Genomic DNA, 25,939 nt, shown 5'->3' with positions numbered 1-25,939 from the left:
AATGTACATCTTTATGTCATGTTTGGCTGTGTGAATTGATCAAATTTTAGTAAACCAAAGGTATCCTCCGCAATATCCCTTAAGGTATCCTCCGTGCGTGACTGCATAGACTAATCCTCAAGTTAAATGAAATTCATTTAAGTAGTTGATCAAATTTTAAATAACCTAACCTCATACAGTGAAATTTTTTACACTGTCAATACATTATAATCAAGGATTATAAGAATCATTTAACTTTAATCAAATCTAACTTAAAAGACATACAACCAATGACTTGTGATTGGTCAATAGTGGAAAAAGTATGACACTAGTGGTGCATTAAATTTAATCTCTAATTTTTTTTTTTTTTTACAATATTGGATATATTTGTACATCTGGCTCGATTAACACAAACATTAAGCTACTTCAACAAAGCTGAAAGGATTGCTAAGAAAAAAAATGTCATGCATAGCATAACAATCGCATTAATAATTAGAATTTCTAAGACTAAAAGGAGTATACAGTTTTTCAGGTCCAGGACAAAGAAAGCTGCATATCTAAATGAAATCCTCCTTCAAATTTTGCAACTAGTGATCGCGGGGCAAAATATCTTGAAATTAAAATTCCATGTGGAGAATTACATACACATGTTCATGGTTAAAGAAAAATGCATCCTCTATGTAAATTGATTTTAATACCCTGCACTGCACATTGAATTGTCTTGGCTTCGCTATTCAAACTCAACCACCTCTCAATAAGAAATAAACGGTGTAGACTAAATTCATTCACACTTACAGAAAGAAAAGTCTATCATTCATTCATTCTTGGAAGACGCTATTAGAATCACAAATCACACAAATCATGAAGTCAATGAATCATGAAGACACTATTAGAATCATGAAGACGCTATTAAAATAATGTTCAACATCCAGTCTTGTGCCATAAAAAATCAACAGAAAAATAAGGAAAAAGAACATGGAAGTATACTTTCTCTTGCTATCTTAAAAGATAGTGTGCTAAGGGCATTGCTGATCTTTTAGGACAATATCTTAAAAGATTGCCCTTAGCACACTACTCCCTCCGGTCACTATTATAAGCAAAAGTTTACTTTTTAGATTCATTCAATAAATGATGTATGTGGTCATCATTTATTGAATGAACCTAAAAAGTCAACTTTTCCTTATAATAGTGACCGGAGGGAGTATCTTTTAGGACAACACTAGCTTGTTCAAACAGAGGGTGTGTGGCACTAAATCAAGAGACTATGTACTGGTATATTTTTTTGGGGTGAAATACTGGTATATTAATAGCACACATACAAAGATAGTGTGGCTAGGTTAAAAAAAAAGAAGGGTGGATTGTATGAACTAATTAGCCTGCAACTACAGTCATAGACCAAGGCATTGCATGGTGTAAGGTACCAAGATCAGGTTCACTAGTTTTCACCCAAAAAATTCCATAAGGACATGTATTAAGAGTGATTAAAACACATGCTATGTTCACCCTATTATTAACTACTTGGCCAATACCTATAACAACAACAAATCCTCTAAATCACTTATACAAAGCCTTGAAAACAGCAAGGACTGAAGAAGGATCCAGTCTACCACTAGCATTTCCAACATTATGCTCAGTAACAACCATTGCAATTCCTTGGTATCCAATTGCATGAAAAGCTGTGTGTGTATAATCAATCCCGGTGACGATAAAAGCAAATTTAGGACAACAGGGGCCATATTGTTTCATTGTCGATGTCTCCGAGGCTCAATTAAATTGGAAAACTCTTGTTTTACAATCATATGATTGGTAAATAACCCGTATAATGAAACAGAATATCATCCCATATAACTTCTTCCATTACATCAATCAAACATAGCCTTAAAAGGGGAAGATGAGAAAAGCAATGCCACAACAATAAATACATTATTGATGTTTATCATTAGTTTATTACTAGTTGTCCAAAGATACTTGAAACTTACATTTGTTCAACACCTTTAATCGCATCAGTTAATCATTGCACTAAGAACGGTAATCTTCATTGCAAACTCTGATGTAAGAAGATACGCAACTCCACATAAACTAGCATAAAGCAATTTTCATAAATAAAAATGCTTCCAACCTACCAATTTTGAGAAACAAATAACCACTTATTCAATCACTTTCTATGTCCGAGTCGTCACGTCTCGAAGTATTTCGAGCAGATCTAACGCCAATCATAATATTTGCCAATTCTTGGATTGAACATGATGTCCTCTGCCTCATCTTAGCAGCAAGTATTTCAATGTTATCCAAAAGCCCTAAGCCCAATAGCCGATTCCTTAGCATTTCGATGGTAGTGTCATAAGGTGGTATTCCTTCATCAATCATCATCTCAAAGTACTTACATGCCTCCTCTAGCTTCCCCTTCTTCTTGCAAAGACCATGAATCATGACGGAATATGTCGAGACAGAAGGATAAAATTTCTTATCCCTCATGCTTTCCCAAACTTCAGTTGCCTTGTCAAACCTTCCTATCCTGATCAATAATTTAAGAACCATGTTATATGTATGGCGATCAGGAAGACAGCCATCTTTTTCCATTCTAGATATTAACTTCAGAGCCCTATTGACCTCACAATGATCGCAATGGTAAGCTTGTATTGCATTATAACTCCAAGTGTCTGGTTTTAATCCACTAGAAATCATTTCATCCAACAATTGATATGCTTCTTCCACCTTTTTAATCTTACAAAGTCGCTTTATAATACAATTGTATGTAAACACATTTGGCAAAAGGTTACATCTTCTCATTTTGTCAAGAACCCCGAAAGCTGAATGCACATTATTTGCATCACAGTAAGAACGAATGAATATTGAGTAAGTAAAAGCATCCGGCTCAACTTTCTTTGACAACATATCATTAAGAAAATCCATAGCTTCGTCCACATGGCCTCCTTTGCAAAGAGCCTCTAACAAATTATTATATGCAAGCAAATCCACATGACATCCTTGCTCAAGCATTGTGTCAAACAGCTCACGGGCCTTCTCCGAATCACCAATCTTACCCCATCCATTAATCAGAATGCTGTAAGTTTTTGCGGTTAACAAGAAACGGCTCTTCACTTGATCAAAAAAATGTTGAGCCTGCTTGACATGTTTCTTTTTGCATAGAGTATACAAAAGCAAATCAACATCCATAATACTCGGCTTGATTCCAAATTCATCCATTCTAACAAAAGACCGAATTGCACCGTCTGGCAAATCAGCTCGGCTATATGCAGTGAAAATGATCCAGAAAATCTCATTAGTGATTTTACAGCTAGAGTCAGACTCCCTCATTTCTATAAGAAAATCCCAAAGTATGGCGAATTGCTTAGATCTTCCTAAGATTTCTACCAATATGTGGAAGCTTTCATCACTATGCTGAAAACCCGGAATTGATTTAGCCCAAAGAAAGAATCTGTGAGCTGAAAATCCAAGATGATTGCACCTTTTCAAAACCTGTTCAACTAAATCTGTTGATATTTGTGTTAAAAATGGAGTTAGAGAGAGTTCTAAGTCATGGCGAGGGTGGCGGTGATCACTTACGATACGCGATATCTCATTGACAAGTTCAGGTAATAATGGCGCAGAAATTTGTTGGGTTGGAAAAGAATGAATAAATTTGTGTTGAACAAGAGGGAAAAGGTAAGAGGATAAGAGTTTATGCTTAGAGAAAAGTGATTGGAAAGCCATTCAGGACTTTATTCAAACACCTTGGGTGCAATATTAGTAGTAGCTAAATTCTTCAATTGAAAAGAAAGTGAAAGTTGAAAATGTAGAACCAAGATCAAATACTGACCTAGGAATAGGATAGGTTACGTTTGGGGATTTATCGGAGATATTTAGTTTATGCTTTGAATTGAGTTTTTCGCTGAGTAGGATATATACGAAGAGAGGGAAAGTTTTTCCATTCTCCAGTTTCGCATGTCTCTTTAGTTAGAGACTGAATTGTCCTGGTAATCTTAGCTGGTATGACAATGCATAAAATATATAAGGTATGGGTTCGATATTGTTATTAAATTTTATTTTATTTTCTTGCTTTTTAAAATGAAAAATCGTTTATTAAATTATCATAATCAATTTCATTTAATATTTTTTTTAGTAGATAATAACACCAAATCAAGAGATAATTGACAGACTGAGAGTTAGATAGACAAAGAAAAGACGGTGCACAGACGTTAAAAGATAAGGGTGGCAATTGGACCAAGGTTTGATGGGTACCCGTACAAAATACCCGCAATGAGTAGGGTAAAACCCCGCTTTCATGGATTCGGGCTTGGGTCTAGGAATTACCTACTAATTTAATTAGGTATGGGTACGGGTAAGACTTTGTTTGGGAGCTTGGAGGGGGATGGAAGGTTTTGAAGGGTGGAAAATATGAGGGAAAATGGAGAAATCTTTCGATTCTTTTAAAAGAATATTTTTTTAGAGAATGATAAATTAATGCATATGATTACTATATTTTTAATTTTAAATATATAATATCAACATAGATTAAATTTGAAGAATTCATATAAACCCTCCAAAATCCCTCAAATACACTCCTCCAATACAATTTTTTAGTTCCCCAAACGAGGAGGGTTTTGTGTTATGAAGAAAAGTTAACCCATCAAAGCCCTCCTCTCCCATTTTCCTCTATTTCTTTCACTTATTCATTCCTTTTTTCCCAAGTTTTCCCCTCCCCTCCCTCCAAACTCGCAAACAAATCCTAAGAGTGCTCAGCCCCGCAACCTGCATATACATATTTGTATAATATATGATAAATAATTTATTAATTTTTGGTATATAATTTATTTATTTATTTAGCAATTTAAGTCTAAGCTTAAACCTAAAAACTATTTAATACAATAATTTATCCCTCCTGCTAACTTATAATTTTTGTAGGATGTTTTGAATGTTTTTTTATTTTGCTAAATACTACGATTTGTACTGTTTTATGAGTTGATTTGAAAATTTCTGAACCATGATTATATTTCAATTGTAATATTTTTATTGTCTTTTCATAGTTAAAGTGCTGGTAATGGATGTGGATATGAGCGCTAAGGTGCCCATAGGGAATGAGGAAAGACACTAAAGTTGTTGCCCACGAGGATACGAGTAATTTTTACAAACGCGGGTGTGAGGAAGGACACTGTAGCACCTATCCATAGGGTACCCATTGTCATCCCTATTAAAAGAGGAGTGTCAACCGCAACATTAATAAAGAAAACTACAAACATTAATTGTAAAAAATTTCAATGTATACAACCACACACATATTAATTCAATATTAATCATAATTAAGGAGTTTGAATCACAAAATTCAAACTTTCGTGGAAACTCCAAATGTAAAATAAAAATGTTGCTATCTCATTACCAGTTTACACACACTAGTTAAAAAAAATTAAAATTTGGAGCCTGAAGGAAGGGCTTTATTGGCCTAGTGATTGAGGCGACTCTGAGTAGGGAGCTAATGGTATGCGATCCGTTACTAAGTTGACCGTCAATTCAGTCGCCACATTATAGACTCGTTTATTTCTTTGAAAAAAACATTATAGACCCAGTTGACACTTGCAAAAGCTCACATTTGGTGTTCGTTCGATAGAATTGATTAGAGTTAGATCCATTGTGTTGTTTTTATTGGTTGTATTACTCGTCACGATTCATTCACCTAGATTGATTGGGTTAGATATCATGTCCCCAATTTTTACATATTTTTCCCTTTTTGTAATAATATATATGAGCACGTAACAAATAATTAATTGGCTAACAATTAAAAATAGTATCAAGTATATATTATATAGAATGGGGCCTAAGTTGGTAGGTGGCACATTCTAATTGACCAATGATATATACCATTGGTACCTTAATGGTACAGCCTCGATGGCCTTGACATTATTTTCCCTTGAAAAAAAAAGTTTGACAATATCTTTTCATAATAATTGCGGAATAGTAATAATAATAATATTAATCAAAGCAATAATTAAATCTACTTGGATTGGTCCAGTGGTGTTGGTTTAGAATCTTGAAGTGTTCACATCCTTAAAATTTCATGTTCAATTTTCTTCGGTGTCAATAATTTAAGTAGATTAGTTTAGCCTTTTAAAAAAATAATTAAAGCAATAGGTCAACTTAAGTTATAAAGTCACAAATTTAATTAAATTTTTAACATAATAAATACTCTAATGTTTTTGTTTTGGTTGGTCAAAGAAATGTTTTAGATGTAATTTTATTTCACTTTTACATGTGAAATTCGCTTTGGTATAATGAATTAAATATAAATTGTGTGATTTTTTTTATCTAAAAAACTAAAACCTAACACCGACTCTTCCCCTATAAAACCCTTGTAAAAGTTGAGTTGTGCTTACTTCACAATTCGATTGAGCCAGCGGCGCCGTTTCTCTAAAATTTCATCTCTATCTGTCCTTATTATCTTACATTTGGAGAGAATTGGTAAAGTGATCTTTCATTATAAATCTTTGTATGTATCACTATTACATATGTAAGATCTGTTCAAACACATATATAATTTGTTTTGAAAGGCGCACACATGTATACATGAATGATTGAATTTATAACAATGATGTGTTAGGCAGGGGTTTATCAAGTACAATTTATTGTACTCGAGCAATATGTTATTCATTTGATTTTGCAATTTATTAGTTAAATTTTGTGTTGGTTTTTTTTTCTCCTATTAAATTTTTGTATTATTTTGTCTCTACTAGATCTATACAAGCGATGCAACAAAAATCGATTGGAGGACTATCATATCAAGCTTTTTTTTCTCAAACGAGTGTGATTTCTCTGATTAAAACCAAGATCAAGGAAGACGACATGATCTATGTTCTTTTTAATGAAGGTAAAAAACTATGCAAGTATCCTCTTTTCATTTTTTTTAAGAGGGTAGCCTCTTTTCATATTCACTATTATTTTCATTTTGATTTGATTTTTTAATTTGAGGAGTATTGTCTATTTTTTTTGTAGGATTTATCCTTTTAACACTACGAGGGGTAGCCTTTGATCCAACATTCCTCCATCAAGAAAAGCAACGTCAATTTCATGGTGCGAGGGTCCTAAGACCAGTTGGAAGATCAAAAGGATCAAAATGGACCCCTTTGTTGCCGGAATGCTAATGTCCATTTTGGACTCCCAAACCGTTCGCATAGGAGGATTTCCATGAAAACTTCCAAATATTGGATGGAGGACAACAGGCTGGAAAGATGATTCTCATTGTTGGACTCTCCACCCTGAGATTGACACATGAGTCTAGTTTTGATAGGTCAAAATGGATTCATTTTGATCCTTTTGATCTTCCAAGTGTATTAGAACCCTCACATGTGTTGTTTACTCAAGGCTAAAGTGCAACTTTGGCCCCTTATCTTTCAAAAAGTTGCGATTTTGGCCCCATAACTTTGAAAACTACAATTTTGGCCCCCTAACTTTGAAAACTGCTGAGAAGGCGACACGTGTCCAAAAAAAAGGGGCCATTTTGAAAAGATAAGGGGTCATAATCGCAACATTTTGAAAAGATAAGGGGTCAAAAGACATATTTCCCTTATGTTAGGGGTTAAAAGAGCATATTTCCCTAAACATGGGGGGACCAAAATTGTAGTTTTCAAAGTTAGGGGGCCAAAATCGCAACTTTTTGAAAGATAGGGGGCCAAAGTTGCACTTTAGCCTTTACTCAATTGATGGTTGTGAAATGGCCGTTGCTTTTATTCGAAGTGGAGTCCGCATAATTTCGAGTTTACTTTTTTCACATGTAGTCAATTATACGGTATGTAATGGGGTCTCTGGTTGTATTCATGCTAAAATGGATGGATTTGATGGATATGGATTTGGATCCTAATGAATGGATCAAAAAAGGTCCATTAGTCCATTACAATCCACTATTTTTTTTTCTTAAAAAAAAAACCATCCAATCCATCCAATTAGAATAAAGTCCATCCAATCCATTCATTATTAAATTTTAATGGATGGATAATCCATCCGATCCATAAATCAAAGTGTATTTTTTTTTAAAGTTTATTATTTTTTTTATAGGTGTATTATTAATTGAAGTGTTTTGTTAGTAAATTCAATCTAAATAAATTTTATACAGCAAGACTCAAAAAGCTTTTTCTCAAGCCCGGAAATATTTTTGACTTAAGCCCAACTAATTTAATAATTCAAAAATATTAAATTTTATAGATTAAAATTTTGGTAAACCAAATTTTATAAACCAAAATTCCAAATATAAAATAGCTTATTCAAAAACACTTATCTTATACAAAATAGCTTATCACGATCTCTTTTTAAAAAACAGCTTATTTATGCAAAACAACTTATTATGATCTTGTTTTGAAAAACAACTTATTAATGCAAAACAACTTATTACGATCTCTTTTGAAAAAACAGCTTATTTATGCAAAACAACTTATTATGGTTTCTTTTAAAAAAACAGCTTATTCGAAACAACTTATCTATACAAAACAACTTATTAGAATCTTTTTTTTAAGAAACAACTTATTCGAAACAGATTATTTATGCAAAACAACTTATTATGATCTCTTTAAAAAAAAAGCTTATTCGAAACAACTTATTTATACAAAACAACTTATTAGGATCTCTTTTAAAAAAAAACAGCTTATTCAAAATAGCTTATTTATGCAAAACAGCTTATTATGATCTCTTTTAAAAAAAATAGCTTATTCGAAACAACTTATTTATACAAAACAACTTATTATGATCTCTTTTTTAAAAAACATCTTATTCAAAACAACTTATTTATGCAAAATTGCTTATTACGATCTCATTTTAAAAAACAACATTATGTTCGAATAAGTTGTTAATTTAGTTAACTATTGATTACATGTTTCTGTGTTTGATTCTGTGTCATTTACTATTATTTGTTTGGTTCATAGTTGTGATCATTTTCTGTTGTGTTGTTGTGTCAGTAATGACATATTGTTATCTTACATTTGCATTTCAACCTTGCATTAGCTGCTTTTCGTTAACTTGGTTTGCAGATGTTGAAAAATTTATCTTTATAGAGCTCATTGATATTGTGAATCCGGGGAGGATGAAACAAATGATTTTTTATTTGATCTGCTCGATTAAAGTTTTTGCTCAAAATACATAACGCGAAGAAAGATGATGAAATTTAAATGGATGTTGTTGTGAAAATGTTTTAGTTATGTTTTCACTATCTGAGTATGATTATTAAACTCATAATTAATCACATCTATTGTTTGAATGATTCAAGACATATAGGACTAAAATAGCAATTAAGCCTATAATATAATTGTCCTTGTTGTCTTTGAGTCTTCATAATTTTCCTGTTGGCAAACAACCGCATAATTGCTCCAGGGAATAATAAAGCAAATGATTTTTTATTTGTTCTGTTTGTTTATGAAAAGCTTAATGAAGTTTTTGCTCAAAACACATAACGTGACGAAATATTAATGGATGTTTGTGTGAAGATGTTTCTATTCAATTCATAATTAATTGCATCTTATATAATTTAAATGATTTAAGGCATGTAATCGTTCCTTGTTGTCTTTAAGTCTTCAATGATTTCCCCGTTTGCAACCAACCAAATATATTTATGCAACATTATGTTTTGCATAAATAAGTTGTTTCGAATAAGTTGTTTTTTAAAAAAGAGATTCTAATAAGTTGTTTTGTATAAATAAGTTATTTCGAATAAGCTGTATTGCATAACTAAACTCTTTTAAATAAGTTGTTTTTTAAAATGAGATCGTAATAAGCTGTTTTGCATAAATAAGCTGTTTTGAATAAGTTGTTTTTTTAAAAAGAGATCCTAATAAGTTGTTTTGTATAAATAAGTTGTTTCGAATAAGTTGTTTTTTAAAAGAGATCATAATAAGTTGTTTTGCATAAATAAGCTGTTTTTTTTAAAAAAGAGATCCTAATAAGTTGTTTTGTATAAATAAGTTGTTTCGAATAAGCTGTTTTTTTAAAGAGATCATAATAAGTTGTTTTGCATAAATAATCTGTTTCGAATAAGTTATTTTTTTTAAAGGAGATCATAATAAGCTCTTTTGCATCAATAAGCTGTTTTTTAAAAATATATTGTAATAAGCTCTTTTGCATAGATAAGATGTTTTGAATAAGTTTTTTTAAAAAATAGATTTTAATAAGCTCTTTTGCATAAATAAGTTGTTTTTTAAAAAAAAGATCGTAATAAGTTATTTTGCATAAAAAATTATTCGTTTTGGTATTTTATTTTATGAAATTAAAAAAAAGTGGGAGAGAGATGATTTAATTAAAAAAATAGTTTAGTTAAAAATAAATAAGGTGATAATAAAAAATATAATTATTTAAATAAAAAAGATTAATATTTTTTGAAGTTATCAATTGGACTTTTTTATTTTAAATAGGTAATCCATTGGATTTTTAAAATAAGGTGAATGGATTAAATCCATCCATAGTTTTTAATGGATTGATCCAAACCAATCCATTAACAAATTTTTTTGTTTGATGAATGAATTGGATGGATTTTGTAGTTGATGGATTTGATGGATATGAATCTCATGGATCATATTGTCACCCCTAATGCTAACAATAGTTTAGTCTATTTATATTTCACTATATATTCTCCGAGTACATTTTGTATTCAATAAATTTTTATCATTGTATCTCTCAAAAAAAAAATCTCATTGTAATGAAGCCCTACCTTCCTTTGTAATTTTGTTGTTGTTGATTCTATATTAAACATGGTATCAGAGCATATGGTTTGATTCACCATGAACTACATGTCATTTCGTTGTTGAATTCGAAAAGCTTGGGAATGTGTTTGCTTATTGGTTCTATTGAAAAAATTGTGTGTCTGTTCTCTTTATTTTATTTTATTGCACTTGCTTTGTTGTGTTTGAATTTTGTCGGGCTTTTGTGTTTAAAAGAAAAACCCAGATATGTTCTTCTCAAGTTTTCAGCCATTTCTCCCTAAAAAAAAAAGTTTTCAGCCATTTGATTCGTTGTTTGGTGGGGTACAAAATTCTTCTCTACTGTTGGCTTGGCTTTACAAGTGTTTTGGGAAATTAGAGATGCAAACTATTTAGTCTTGCTGCTATTAAGAGACAATAATGTTCCTTGAATTTCTACCCAAAAAATAATTTGCATAGCACTCATTTTAATAGCTTTCAACGGTCCAATCCCATCTTACACCAAAAACATTATAATCAATCTCGTCCTCTTGCGCCTCTTCCTAGATAGATTAATAAATTTCTAAAAAAAAAAAAGATAGATTAATAAAAGAAACAACATAAACATTAAGAAAAATGAAAATTGGAGCAAGGCAAGACATCGTAGCAAAGAAGCTATGGAACATGGTAACATCGGTAAGTGTATTATTTTTGGGATAGCCTTAATCAACACTCTCATGTCACTCCGATCCAATAAACTTTCACAACAACTTTATCTCATTGTGAATATGAATTCAACTGCAGCAACACCCCCGCCGATTCTCTCCACCACTCAAGCCGCCACTTCTTTAAGTCGCGCCTACAACACAATGATGTTTCCATCATGAAGTTTTCATTGTTCAACAACATTTTAATAAACTTGAAAGAAATTTTTCTTTTAAAAAAAAACAAAGTATGTATCAAGAGAATGGTGCGTGTGCGTGACTTGTGGTATATTGCAAAAACAAAACTACCCTAATTTTTTGCACGAGTACAGAAAATGCAACAAGTTTTGAGTCTAGAAGTGCAAATATCATCCTGATAATAATACAAATAATATACTTAGATAAAATTAAACTACACCGTGCTAGACACTTGCCAAGTGCTTTACTAGTCAAATCTAATAACTTTGAACAATTATGCTAATTGTCATATACTTGGAGTTGGAGCATCCGTTCTACAACTGAAGAGATTTATGACTTTCAATATATGCCACTTGTCTTCAATTATTTCTGACAACAACATAAGTAGAAAATAGATGATTTGACATAGATAAGATAATCCAAATTAGAACCAAGAAGAAAACAATGAACTATAAGGACGAATTTTTAAAAAAAAAAAGGACGAATTTTTCAAAAAGGTATTAATGAAGAAAATTAGATATAAAAATATTGAATTTGTCTTTATTTCGTCGTTAAACTTTTTAACAGCAGAAAATTTAATGCATTTGATTTAAAATAAGAGTAGAGATACAAGATGAAATTTGAATGAAATTACAGAAATTAGCATGCCATAAAGCTACTACCCCAACTAAACTATGAACAATTTCATTAGTTTGTCTCATAATATACTTAACATTAGAGGTTTTTAAATAAGAATAAAGTAGGTGCCGACAATCATAATAATTGAAGCAAAATATGAGACAACGGATGTACGACCATAGATACGGTCTACAACCACCTTTGAGTCCATCTCACAATCCACGTTGGCCAGCTAAAGGTCATGTATCCATTGAAGAGCAGACAACAGTCTGAGTGCCTCTCTCAAACAAACATCAAGTAATGGTGATAATCACCCCGTTTTAGTCGGCACAAAACGATCATCCTAAATACAATTATAAAGGTCAACTTTGTTTAAAGCATGATAGAAAGAGACATCTATATTACAATCATAACGACTTGCACTTGGTTTGCACTATACAACCATCTCAGTGTGATGGGTATGAGTAGGAACAGTGGTCCCCTCATAAGTTGGGTTTGACCCAACTATTGAAAAAAGTGTTGGCTCATTCACAAATCATCGAAACATATTTAATGGTATTGTTTCAAATCTTATTATTTCGGTGCTTCCAAATACTCCACAAAATTGCCTCCAAAATTTGTTTTTGTTGGACATCTAGATCTTATAAAGAAGCAAACACAACCGAAACAAAATTAACTGTAGAATTGATAAGAAGAAGAGAGGAGGACCAAATACCACTATGTTCGTCCTTAAACAAAAATATCATACGTTATTTTTTTTTGTGAAACGCATTAACTCTAGCCGCTATATTCTGTCGATTTTTTTTTTAATCAAATAACTTTGGATTTAGATACGTGGATAAGGTTGATGTTTGATGACTCAGGCATCTGCACGATAACGTACGAGAATGCCAGTTTTTTTTTTTTTTTGACAAAAACGTACGAGAATGCCAGGTTTTAAACGTAGTCGCTGCTATTTATGATTCATGTCTCATGATTGCTGGGAATTATTATAGGTGTTCCATTTGGAATGCTTTGCAACCGTGAGATAATGACACATGGTACCATATACAACCTGTGGAGAAGGACTGGCGTGACTGTGTTTTTTCTAAGATTTTATCATGTTAATCAAAATGCAGTGGTGCACAACAAACAAACCCATGACAAGCAAGAACTTCTAGTTTTCTCGGACAATGGGGTATTATTAATTTTTCTTGTTGGAGCCATCATATTGTAGTGAAAGGGATTGCAAGATGATTATGGATCTCTTGTCCTTTGAGGAATGAGATCAGTATAGACCATAGCCACATGACCGGACCAACATGTTTAGAGACATAAACACACGTCAGAATGATGCTTTCTAAAATGGTAATTTCTTTTCCAACTTCTATCTTCTCAAAACTCTCTGATTGTCATATTTTAAAATCTGGACATGCATTTTTTACACGTAGGATTTTAAAATTGGGATAAATTGTAGGGTTTTGAAAAACGGCATGTCGGAAAAGAAACATCCTTTCTAAAATAAATAAGGAAAAAAAATGTTAGAGAGTATTCTCACCACACTTGTTAAAAAGGCTGAAATTGAAATATTCTCTTCAGAAATGGTGAAAAAATGTATATTTAATTTTTTTGAATGTTTAAAAATTGTTGTTTTCAATGCAAAGTTTCTACTTTTTTGAGCTTATGGTTCTCAAGAAAAGTGGTACTGATAATTCGAAGTTCGACTGAAAGATAAGTAAAAATATCTTAAAGACATTTGTTTGCATGACCCAATAAAAAAAATAACAACATAAGGTTTATAAAAAAAAGGCAAATTTTGAATTTGCTCATGTTCAAGGTTTGATTATGGATCAAGCAAATTATGCGATCTTAAAAACAATTGTTTGCATTTTCCTATTTATCATATTGAATTTTTTTGTCCTTGAACCGGTCATGACCGGAACATTTATGTTTGAATATATCCATGAATTATGTGACATTTTCAGTATTTTTATTTTTCCTTTCAAAAAGGATATTTTCATCAAAAATATTTTTTAGACATCAGACACAGCACCCTACCCCGAGCACATTTTGTAATATTTTAAATTTTATACCAATTTTCCCCCTCTCTTCTGAACTCAAACACAATAAAACTATGTGTATTTTATATAGTGTCAAAATTATGTCGAAATATCATTGTTGGTTTTTCAATGAGATGCAATGAGGATTGTTTCAAGGACTCGTGGTTCACTAAAGTGAATTCTAAAATTTATATTTCTTGCTATTATTTCGATGAGTCATATAATTATAATACAATTTATTTTTCATAAAGTAAAATAAAAATCAAAGTCTCACCAAGTATTATATGTTTATATTTATTTTCACTGGGTTTCAACATTTTCAATGTGTCGATGCATCACGTTTACCTTTTTTTTTTTTTAGTAAATGTATCACGTTTATCTGAAATTCTTTAGATATGAATTATAAAAAAATGGTCGATGATACTAATGAAAATTGTGGGTAAATTAATATTACGCGGTTGAGATCAAATGCGTCATTTGATTGTAGCTTAGTCTCTACGGCAAATGCTAATCTTTGACTGCAAGAACACAGCGCCACCCAAATCATCTCTTCAATTAATTATGCTAACAATTGAATTGATTGATTTAGTAGTAAATTAAATATCAGCTCCTACCCATCAATTTCATGGAGACCTTCTACTACACTGCACCTTAACTTCCATGTAATGCACAAACAACTTCAACCACTTATTCCTCCTCTCTTATATACATACACAACCACTTAATTATATAGGGCGTGAGTGACCTTCCAATGATCTTCTCAATCTTCCAATATATGTTTATTTTGATAAAGGGGTTTGAAGAGAACTAATAGAATTTGAGTGGCAAGAAGATTATGTAACTCTCTCCACTAACCAAAAATAACAAATATAACTTCCATTCATAATTAAAAAAAAAACTTATTCTTTCTTCAAAAATGTTACTAAAAAAATGTTTTGTAACCAAAAGATGATGATTTTTTATATAGAAACTAAAACCGAAAGTTGACAATTTTATATGGACTATAAAAGGATTCTAACACTTAAGGTGGTACCGTGTCTTGGAATCATGTCTTCCGAGATGCTAATCAAGTGGCGGATGGTTTAGCCAAACATGGCTCTATCTAGACTCTTCAATTAGAACTTTTTATTTTATGTCTTTATTCGTTGTGAATGTGATGTTTATTGATGCTTCCATAGTTGCTTTCCTGCGTTATTTTTACCGTTTTTTTTAGCTTTTAGCCCGCATTTGTCGCCCCGAAAATATTGGCACGCGCAACTATTCACGGGAAATTTAATCCTTGTTGGGTTATATTTTTTAAAAAAAAAAATAAAAAATTAGAAATTATTATTGATAAAAGTGTCATCAATCAGTTCTCAAAAAAAAAAGTGTCATCAATCAATCATGAAATTTGAACTCTTCATTGAGGGGATTTGTTGGGTTATAATTCAAAACCATGTAATATTATTCAATTAATTAACAACCGTGTTGCTTGAATTGCTACCAAAAAAAAAAACATGTTGCTTGCATAGAACCCATTTAAATAGCTTCCAACCCCCTTAAACCCCATCACACACCAAAACATCATTATAACCATTATCTCCCTCACGACCCTCTTCCAAGAGTTTATTTTTTTACAGCAAAGAGTTTATTTTATTTTAATTATACAGACAAAAGAAACAACATAACATACTCATCATCGTAGTCTCAGAAAATGGAAATTGAGGCAAGGCAAGGTGTGGTGGCAAAGAAGCTTTGGAACATGGTACGTGTATTATTGTTCATTATAAGAAAAGGCATAGCCAAGAGCAAAACAATGGTAGACCTCAATTTGATTCTCAAACGTGGGAAACTTGCTGGAAAAGCATTAATCAACACTCTTATGCTCAACCATCAACTTTATTATTCCTCCTTCACATGTCGCTCCGACAACAACTCCTTCATCTCTCCATGCGAATACGAATTCAGCTGCAGAAACACCCCTGCCAACCCTCTCCACCACTCTAGCCGCCGCTTCTCTAAGTCACGGCGCCAACGACACAACGATGTTTCCATCATGAATAATAATATTGCTGTTCAAAAGGTGTTTATCGAAATGATGTTGAACAATGAAAAGGTAGAAGGTGTGGCTAATTCTCCTTTGGTGACATTGCCTGGTTTTGGGAAAAGCCCTGTTGGAAGACAACTAAGGGTTACTGATTCACCTTTCACGCTCGAAGACGAAGGGAATTGTCATCAAGTGGACATCGCAGCTGAAGAATTCATTAACAACTTCTATAAAGAACTCAATAGGCAAAACAGAACAATTGCTTCTTAATTTCCACCTTGTACATAGGAGTAATATTTTTCTTTGCTATGTCGTCAAAATTACAGTTTCAGATTAATTGATCTCTTTTTTAGTGATAGCATGTTAATATGTAACTTAAATTAGTTTGAAGTTTGTAATTTGATATGGCAGTGACCTTTTAAGCTTATAGTAACTTTCAGGACTGGTTTACTAGCTAGGGATTGTGGATATGCTTGTTATGATTCTTGTTTTGAGTATTGTTTTGGTGTATCTGTCAAAATATTAACTTTGTTTCAGTTCACTATACTAGCAATAGTGTTGTTCAACGTTTTTCCCCCTTCTGTATTTTGGATTTTTCAGGGGTTAGCCAAAGAAGGAATAATTGTTAGCTGCGTTTCCTTGTTGGTCCAGCAAAAATTAATTAGTTAAGAAAATTAATATTAGAGTAATTAAATAATTTTTAAAAGGATAAAGATTTTAAGAAAAGGTGTATTTGTCACTCTTCTTCTTCTTCCTCTTTGGTTAGGAAAAGGAATTTCTCAACTCCCAAGAAAGAGCTTTCCACTTACTTCAACTTTGCACAATAAAGTAACGGAAGCTTCTTTTTTCATCCTCAAAGTCATTTTGGAAGTATACTTCCGGAAGGAAGGAAAAAAAAAACACCTTAGGGATGTGTACTTCCAAACACGTGTGATTTCTAAAAACATATATCATACTAATATTGACTAGATCGCACACCCGTGCGTCGCTTCCAAACACGCGTGATTTTATAGAAATATAGATCATACTAATATTGATTAGATCGCACACCCGTGCGTCGCACAAGCGAGATAGATGTAAAAGATATTACTGTCATTAATTAATATGGATAAAATTACCGTTAAGAATCCAATACAAAAACAATCTATAGTAAATACTAACACATAAAAAGTATTAAGATAACTAACATGATCCATAATTGGATAGAAGTTCAGATTGTGAAATCTCGCTCTAAATTTGTATCTAACTTGAGTTTGAAAGAAATTTCAAAAAAAAAAAAAAAACTTGAGTTTGAAAGGAGTTGGTAGGTTGGATGGAAGCTAGCCTTAAGCCTTTTTGTTTTCTAAAAAGATTGGCTTTTTATCATCAAGTTAGTAGATCCAATTTTTAGAGCTATGTTGGTAGGGTGGATGTTGGATGCAAGAATATCAAATCCTAAAAATCATACACTAGAGATTTTTATTTTTACAAAGAAGTTATCACCAGGCCAATTGCACTTACTATTGCTTATGAAGCCTTCTATTTGCCTCATCCTTGTAAGTTTGCATTTGTTTGATTGTAAAACAATAATCTAAGTTTGCATTCAAACCTGACTATTTAATGAAAAATCAAGATTACTAATGAATGATGTATGGAGACAACACAATTGTGCCAACACTACTGATTACAATACTCATTACAACTTTTCACAAATCGTCATACTACAAACCTTTGTCACAGTAAATACCAACACAAGTCCCCTAAAGCCGTTAGCGATCATCAAATCTCTACCACTTCCATCAACATATGCCATAAACTGTACTTTCTTACATGTTGAAGTATTTAGCTCTTCCAATTCCTTATTGGATATTATTGGTTGAGATACCTATAATTTTAAAGGCATATTGGCACCATACCAGTCCCGAACGTATATAAATACACACCACATCTGTCAAATCATGTGCAACAACAAAAGAATAGCTCTATCAATGATTCGATATACAAAATCAATCTAAATTAGCCACACAAAGTAATGCTCCTTGAAAAATCATGACACCAAAGCAAAGAAAGAACTTTCAAACAGTAGTTGATACCTTACAAATTGATCAAAATGGCCAAAATAGACTCAAAACCCCCAATATTTACTTATGTCAACAATATCATCATATAATGTTTACTTACAACTCAAAACAAACTGATATAGTTGCAACTTGCAATCAACATACATTTGTAGCGCGCTGCAGAATATGAGATCCGTGATTTTGCAAAGATTGTAATTGTTAGATTGATAAATTGTCTCCTTGCTGTTCAATTTCACATTTCTACAACATTTTCTTTTATCCAATTTAAAATAGGCTTAATTGCAGTTTTAGCCCCCTAACTTTCCCAAAGTTGCGATTTTGGCCCCCTAAGGAAAAAAAAAACTACAAAACCGCCCCCTAAGTTTTGTACCTGTCTGTGGCAGTTTTGGCCCCCAAGGCCAATTTTGACTTAGTCTACGCTGACGTGGCACCCTAAGTGAGGTGCCACGTGTATTTTTTTATTTTTTTTTGGCCTTGGGGGGCCAAAACTGCTATAGTTGAAAAAATTAGGAGGCGGTTTTGTAGTTTTTTTTCTTAGGGGGCCAAAACTGCAATTAAGCCTTTAAAATAACTACCAACAGGGGCACATTTATTTCAATTAAGCATAGAAAAATCAAAGATACTTGTAGTCTTAAATTGATATGGAATGAGCCATGCTTGGTCCAACTGAGTTGTTCAAAATCCATAGCATATAATCTTTGATAAATATTATGAAGCTGACAACAACAAATAACCTTTATAACAGAGAAAAAAATTGTAGACTTTTCAAAAAATATCATAGACAAAAGAGAGTGATTATTGATTAACCTTTATCAGTTGACTTACACTAATAAAATTACAATCAACAAATAGTTCCAAACTTATACTCACAAATTAAGCATGCAATTGGCAGCCCCAAGCAGTTCTTCAATGGCCATGTACTATGTCCTAAATTTGCTTCCTTGACATGCTGCTCACAACAACTAATCCACTAAGGTCCATAACTTATTTTTGTAAGGATTACTCGTAGTTTTGAGACTACACAAAATTTATATGAACATTATAAAAAGACAACATGACATACAGTAATTATGCAGTAGCAGTAAAAGAAACCCAAGGAAATGAGAACCAAGAGAACAACATAAGAAACCATCCCAAAGAAACAAACCAAAATCAACTACACTAAAGAGCCAGACTACAACAACCTATTCTAAAAAAGCAACAGGAGACCAATACAAACAGCCAGTTAAAAGGACAATAATTTTTTTGTAAATTGAGCCAAAACACATGAAGACCAAGGCAAAGAGAAGAAAGTAAAACCGATATGTTGCAGCTGGAACACACAGACAAATCAGAACCCAGGGAGGAAAAAACACCACCACGTAGAAGCTGCAGTGAAAAAACACTGTTGCTGCACTACATTAGTCCACATGCCGAAAGCCAACTCTAAATTATGCAGAAAATCACCTCGATCTCACTCCAAATTATGCAGAAAATTACCTTGAACCAGCTTTGAATAGTTAAGCACAAACATCTGGATATGAAAATAAAGAAACACATATTCCATAAGCATATATTTTGGAGTTATGCTAACTAAGGCTAATGCATAATTCAACAAAAATAGGTTGATACTCAATCAGAAGCATGAAATAGAGAAAATGAAGCAAGAAATAGATGAAATAACTAACGAAGTAGTGGAAAAACAGAAAGTTTAAAGAGCAAAGATTTAGACATAGTTGACCTCGGTATCAATCTCACGAACTTCACATAAAGCCTAATATATATGATATAATTCTTCTTTTATTTTCCAATTGTATCTTTTTTCTTTCAAGCTGCATAGTCATTCTTCTTTCAAGCTTCACAATGTACAATGTTGAATTTGCCTAACAAAAACAGAATGAGACAAAATGAAATACCTAACATAAATTCACAACAAAATGAGACAAAATGATCTAAAAAACAAAAATAGGGAAAAGTGAAATACGTGAAGGGGAAAGAAACCTGGCCAAATTTCTCATCAAAGCATCACTCTTCATCATCTTCAACGTATGAATTCAAACCTAGCCACACCACCATCCATAAAATAAGGAAAAAAATAACATAATTATACATAGCCACACCACCATCCATAAAATCTGATAAAGTAATATAACATAATAACAAACACACTACATTAAGTAACATGTCTTCAACTATAGAGATATCTTCCTGTCAAACAACACTTGATTCTAAAACTCTTGCTTCATCCTATGGTAGTAGTTTTAATTTTTTTAACATAGAACACCAAACTCAATGAGATTCAAAAATCAAGTGAATTCAATGTTCTCATAGCATCTTTCTATATATTCTCAAGCTCACTTTGTAACACCAAATTCAAATTATTTGCCATGATAGGAACAAAAACCAAAACAACCACCATAAGTAACAAAAAAAGGTGAAATACACAGTTAAGCATCATGATTAAACACACAAAGAAGACATCATCTCATATTAGAAATTATATAAAATGAATTCATGCTAGGCAACAAATAATTTTGATTTTTAGACAAATATTGAATGAATTCATGTCAGAGGCTCACAACCATTGCAGCATTAAGCCAATACATTTTAGTTTTCCGGGTACAATTTTGTATAAGTAACAACATCTCATCATCCTTTATAGGTAACACATTATATGCAAACATTTTTTTTTTTTGAAGGACATTATATGCAAACATGAACACTTACATAGAACATCTCCAACCTCATAATTTGTTGCTTACAAAGTTAGGTTAAATCTTAAGCGCATGTCCAAGATTCAGCAGCACATTGCTCCACCTTCTGTTTTTGCCTACCCCAAACAACCTTTGGTTGCCATACATTCAAGGCTAAGAAACCTGTCTACAAAAACAAACCACACAGAATACACACAAGTTATCAATAGGCATGTGTAAAACACAGCAGGAAGCTAAACAGAAGATTAAGAATTGATACACAGTGTCTTTAGAAAACCAGGTTACCCACAATATAATTGTGTGGTAGCAATTACGTTATGCTTGCAAGAGTCAGACTATCACAACTCACAAGGTGTGATTGAAGCAGACATGAACACAAAATGTGCATTGTAGAGCGGTTGCAGGGTCTAAAACAGTTTATTTATATCAAAATAAGCAATTGACTCAGCAACTAACGTCTTCCTATATTTGAATCCACCCCATTCCCTTGATGTGCTAAAAACCAAGAGAAGTCGAAAGTCCCTGACTATTTTTCCAGTATAGTGAGCCAACCAAACACACCCCACAGACTGCTATATATCCAGCAAGATATCTGTTGTTCAGTTGTTCATCCACTAATTTAAACCAGGAAATGTTTCAAAACAATTGTAAAATTGTCCCAGACAGCCTTAAATAACATTATCACCCATTTGAACCAGATGAACCACAATCAAATTGGTAAAATCTCAGCATGAGAACAAGACAATAAATTGATTAAAAGGAAATTGATAGTTTGCTGAAAGTAAAAAAAAAAAACATATACAGCAGAAGAAAGAGAACAAAATTTAATAACTCAACCACCATAGAAGGAGTAATATAGCATCAATTACATTCCAATGCAAAATTAGGCCTCTTTAAACAGCTTATCAGAAGATTCAATAACATGTTGTGCTGTATTAATAATTAATTGGTTGAATTACAGGAATAAATTAAAATAGCATGTCATCGACACATGCAATACATGTCCCTGACCAATAAATAAAAAATTATTCCTGTATAAACAAACACATAAATACCTAGTATTCTGAACATCAGAAGCATCGTAATACACTAACAATATAAAATGATAGAGCAAACTCTTATACAAGTTTGAAGAGAACCAGCAAAACTAAGAATTAGCCTAAACTTCAATGATCAGACTGCAACTTGTTCAGGGACTTCTAGTTGCTGTTGATGTGATTCTTCAAAGTGAGGAGGGGTTCCTGATGATGTGTGATATGGTCCTGTAATCTGAGAAGATGTTCCTGGGGCCGATGATCCGTGTGATGGAAGAGATGGCTCTGACATTGGAGGATATGGTCCCGACAGTGGATGGTGTTGCCCTGACATTGGAGTAGTCAATCTTGATGGTGGATAAGGTTTCTCCGCTGTTTGCTGGGGCCCAGATTGTTGGCCATAAGGTTGATGTCCGTCAATTTGAGGTGAAGGCCCATATGGTGTATAAGGCTTTGCAGTTGATTGAGGAGATGCCCTTTGCATACGAGGAGTATGTTGGTATTGAGGGTGGTGAGGCTGCCCTGTTAAATGAGAAGGTCCAGTTGCAGGCATTTGAGACCTATTCATTGGAGGAGAAACTCCCCATGGAGTTTGATGGTGAATTCCTGTCATTTGAGGAGACAGTGGTGGGCGTTGCTGCCCTGAAATTTGAGGTGGATATCCCGAGGAAAAGTGGTTGTTATCTGCTCCAGCCAAGTGTGGTGGGGAATTCTGTGCTGCCATTTGGGCTAGAAATCCAGACGGTTGGTTATGTGTTCCTGCCACTTGAGAAGGTGATGTTTGGTATCGTTGATGTGCTGCCGTTTGAGAAGGAAACTCAGAAAGCAGGTTGTGTGTTCCACCAATTCGAGTATCAAAGTGTGGAGGGGAATTTTGAAACCCAGAAGGTTGGTTATGTGTTCCTGCAACTTGAGAAGAACGTGTTTGGTATCTCTGAGGTGCTGCCATTTGAGATGGAAACTCAGAAGGTGGGTTGTGCACTCCAGCCATCTGAGCAGAAGGCAGTGGTGGGCGCTGTTGTGGATGCCCATAAGTTGGGTTATGTGTTCTATCCAATTGAGAAGGGGACCTTGCCGGTGGTGGACGGTATGCAGGTCTTGGACGGGAATTGTATCCAATTCGGTTTGTATCTAGCAGCCTCTCAATCTCCTCGCCTTTCCCAGCATTTTTGAAAACCTCGGTCACAGATTCACGCAAGGCAGGAGTGACCCCAACACCATACCTCATAACCTCATCCAACAACTCCCGACTCTTATCCAACAAACCTTCAGCACACAGTCCCTTGATCACAACCTCATAGCAAGTGGGATCAGGCTTAGGATCTTGTCCACCCATTTTGCTCAAAATCTGAGCACACTCAATAACTTTACCATTCTTAATCAATTCATCAAAAACCCTATTGCCGAAGGTAGCAGTCACCCTCAAACCATAACCCACCATCTTGTTAAATATCCTCGAAGCATCATCAATGTTACCCACTTTCAAATATCCATCTATCATAGCAGTGTGAGTAGGCACATCCGGATTCAAATGCTTGGAGCATGACTCTTCAAACAATGTGTCAGCTTCCGACATCATCCCAATCTCACAAAACCTAGAGATAATATTACGATACCCGGCAACATCCATTATAAAAGGCCTAGAATTTATCTTGGTACCAACCTTCCTAAAAGTATCAAGGGCTTCATCAAACTTACCATGCTTAAAGCAGTCATTAACCATGATATTAAAAGTATCGGAATTAACAGCTTGAAAATTAGGAGGAGTGTGATTATCCAACATCTGATCAAACAATTTCCAAGCCTCCTTTTTCTTATCATGCTTAAGCAAAACCTCCAACAAAACATTACAAGTCGCAGGGGTCATCCTAAACTCACGATCCATCAAAGACTTATACGAATCCATAGCCTCCTTATCTCTTCCCTGCTTAAAAAACCAATCCATATAAGTAGCATTTACAACACCATCATAAACACTACACCTTCCCTTAAGCTCATCAAAAAGCTCATTAGCCTTATCCAAATTACCAAGTTCAAGAAAACCTGATATCAGGTTATTATAAACCATTGAATCAGCACCATGATTTTTAGCCAACATCTCGACCAATAGATCATTAGCTTCATCAATCCGACCAACACTGATCAAACCTTTGGTGAGATGACGATAAGTTACTGATGAAGGACCAAAAGGAGCATGCTCGATGATGTGGCGATAAACCTCAAGAGCCACATCAACACGGCCTTCATCGCAGTGAGTATTGATAACGTTGTTGTAAGAAACGATATTGGGAACAAGGTTAGATTGGTTGAAGAAAAAGTGAAAAAGTGCAATAGCATCACTATACCTCTTGGCCCGATACATAGCAGCGATGATGGCGTTGCACGTGAACACCGTAGGCCTGGTTGATGAGAACACAGAGTGACGGGCGGCGGCGGAGGCGGCATCTAGGTCATCGGCGCGAATTAAGGATTGGACACGGTTGTGAAGACTCAATCGAGGTCCGACCAGCGATGATGTGGAGTCTGGGAGGCGAGGAGCGTTAGGGTCGCGAGGCTGGTGTTGAGGAGGAGGACGGATTGCGTTCAAGGGAGGCTCGATACGAAGACGGCGTTTGCGACGGCGTCGCTCTGCCGCTGCTTCTTCGGCGGATGAAAATGCAAAGGAGCGGGTGGTGATGGAGATGGGAGAGACGGTGGTGGGACGGCGGAGAGAGCGGAAGAGAAGGCGGCAGAGTGACGACATGATTGTGAAAATGAGAACCAATTCAGTTCTCTTGCTTCTTCTACGGTTTCTAAACCCTTCAACTTAAGCCCTAACATTAACACGCGATCAAAATCATTGTTATTTTTATTTTTAAATTTTATAAATTAATCAATATTATTTTTTAAATGATATCAAACGAAGTACGTATGTTACAATGTCACTTAAATCTGTTTTTTTTTAACTGTCAAAAAAAAAATCTGTTTTTTTTAAGGGAATCACTTAAATCCGTTAGAAAAACATCTTGTATTAAAGTCGTTTGGATTGACTTATTTTTGTGATTATGTAAAAAAATTATCTAAATAAATAAGTTTTTATATATTATTTATAAATTTGTTAAGGTAGTCATGAAAAAATACTAGCTTTTTTTTTTACCATTTTCGTTAATGAGAACTTATTAATTAACATAAATACTTGTTTATTTACATAAACTATTTTTCATAAGTTTAAAATAAGTTATTCTAAATGAACTCTTAGTTTTTTTTCCGTTTGTGCTTCGTATGAAAAATCGACTCCCTAAGCCTAAATAGAGATAGAAAAAAAAACTCGTCTTTAGACTTCTTTGTTTGTGCCTCGTATGTGAAAATGATTTCATAGACCTCAATGCTGAAGGGTGGTATTGGTGTTCTTGTAAGGCTTTGTTTGAGTGTTTTCGTAAAAAATATATGAAAAAATAAAAAAATCTTTTTGAAATATTTTGTTTTTAAAAAAAATTGACAAAGTTTAAAAAAATATTATAACAATGTAAATTGAATTTTAAAAATTCATATAAATATTTCCCACAAGAACTATTCAATACCCTCCTCCAAAGTCCTCCGTTCTCAAACACATTTACTTATACTACTTGCTCCTTTTTTTTTTCAAACTCCTCATTTATTCCGTTCAAACTCACGAATAAAGACTAAAGTTTGGAACGACGGATGGATTCACCCCTCGTGGTAAACATAAGTGCATTTGCTATTGTCAATTTGGTGTTTGAGTTTTTATATTTTGCATATGAAATCACAACAATGCGGACAACATACAACGACACATGTATTGTTCATCGTATAAATACAATAAACAATGATTTTTTTTGTCATTTTTTTGAAAAACAATATCTTCTTTTTTAAATTTAGAGAAGGATTTTTGTAACATAAAAATTAAATTCTGTTATTAACCAAATTTGTTAAGCACAAAAA

At 33.4% G+C, this 25,939-nt stretch overlaps 2 protein-coding genes, 2 long non-coding RNA genes and 1 pseudogene across 6 annotated transcripts; 2 read left to right on the top strand and 3 right to left on the bottom strand.

Moving 5' to 3' along the window:
• Window positions 1-1,729: 1,729 nt before the first annotated feature.
• Window positions 1,730-3,952, bottom strand: LOC146934502 (Pentatricopeptide repeat (PPR) superfamily protein). Its single transcript, XM_085706398.1, has one exon. The coding sequence runs from the start codon at window positions 3,691-3,693 to the stop codon at window positions 2,131-2,133; it is 1,563 nt and encodes a 520-aa protein (XP_085562524.1). The 5' UTR covers window positions 3,694-3,952; the 3' UTR covers window positions 1,730-2,130.
• A 2,366-nt stretch (window positions 3,953-6,318) lies between these two features.
• Window positions 6,319-7,321, top strand: LOC146934501 (uncharacterized). Its single transcript, XR_015008463.1, has 3 exons — window positions 6,319-6,432; window positions 6,705-6,838; window positions 6,964-7,321. It is a non-coding gene; the product is annotated as an uncharacterized LOC146934501 (long non-coding RNA).
• Window positions 7,322-15,547: 8,226 nt separating this feature from the next.
• On the top strand, window positions 15,548-16,776 carry LOC146934500 (uncharacterized). Its single transcript, XM_085706382.1, has one exon. It carries the CDS (start codon window positions 15,878-15,880, stop codon window positions 16,478-16,480), a length of 603 nt encoding a protein of 200 aa, XP_085562508.1. The 5' UTR covers window positions 15,548-15,877; the 3' UTR covers window positions 16,481-16,776.
• A 1,023-nt stretch (window positions 16,777-17,799) lies between these two features.
• LOC146934499 (uncharacterized) lies at window positions 17,800-20,970 on the bottom strand. 2 transcript variants are annotated; one of them, XR_015007780.1, is made up of 3 exons: window positions 20,234-20,970; window positions 19,991-20,132; window positions 17,800-19,783 (listed from the first exon to the last, which is right to left on the bottom strand). It is a non-coding gene; the product is annotated as an uncharacterized LOC146934499 (long non-coding RNA). The 2 variants fall into 2 exon arrangements; XR_015007779.1 differs by having other exon boundaries at window positions 20,251-20,970.
• Window positions 20,971-21,876: 906 nt separating this feature from the next.
• On the bottom strand, window positions 21,877-24,773 carry LOC146934498 (pentatricopeptide repeat-containing protein At1g10270 pseudogene; annotated as a pseudogene). Its single transcript, XR_015007778.1, has one exon. The product of XR_015007778.1 is annotated as a pentatricopeptide repeat-containing protein At1g10270 pseudogene (transcript).
• Between the last annotated feature and the right edge of the window lie 1,166 nt (window positions 24,774-25,939).

The sequence above is a fragment of the Medicago sativa genome, chromosome 4 (assembly GCF_051527215.1).
Source record: "Medicago sativa cultivar Bolivia chromosome 4, Bolivia_mono, whole genome shotgun sequence".
Classification (NCBI taxonomy): Eukaryota; Viridiplantae; Streptophyta; class Magnoliopsida; order Fabales; family Fabaceae; genus Medicago; species Medicago sativa.
The sequence above is the reverse complement of the archived record's forward strand: the minus strand, read 5'-3'. Positions and strand labels throughout refer to the sequence as shown.

Bases quoted from the DNA above. Each gene is read 5' to 3' on its own strand.
- LOC146934502 (XM_085706398.1), bottom strand. From the start codon at position 3,693: ATGGCTTTCCAATCACTTTTCTCTAAGCATAAACTCTTATCCTCTTAC.
- LOC146934500 (XM_085706382.1), top strand. From the start codon at position 15,878: ATGGAAATTGAGGCAAGGCAAGGTGTGGTGGCAAAGAAGCTTTGGAAC.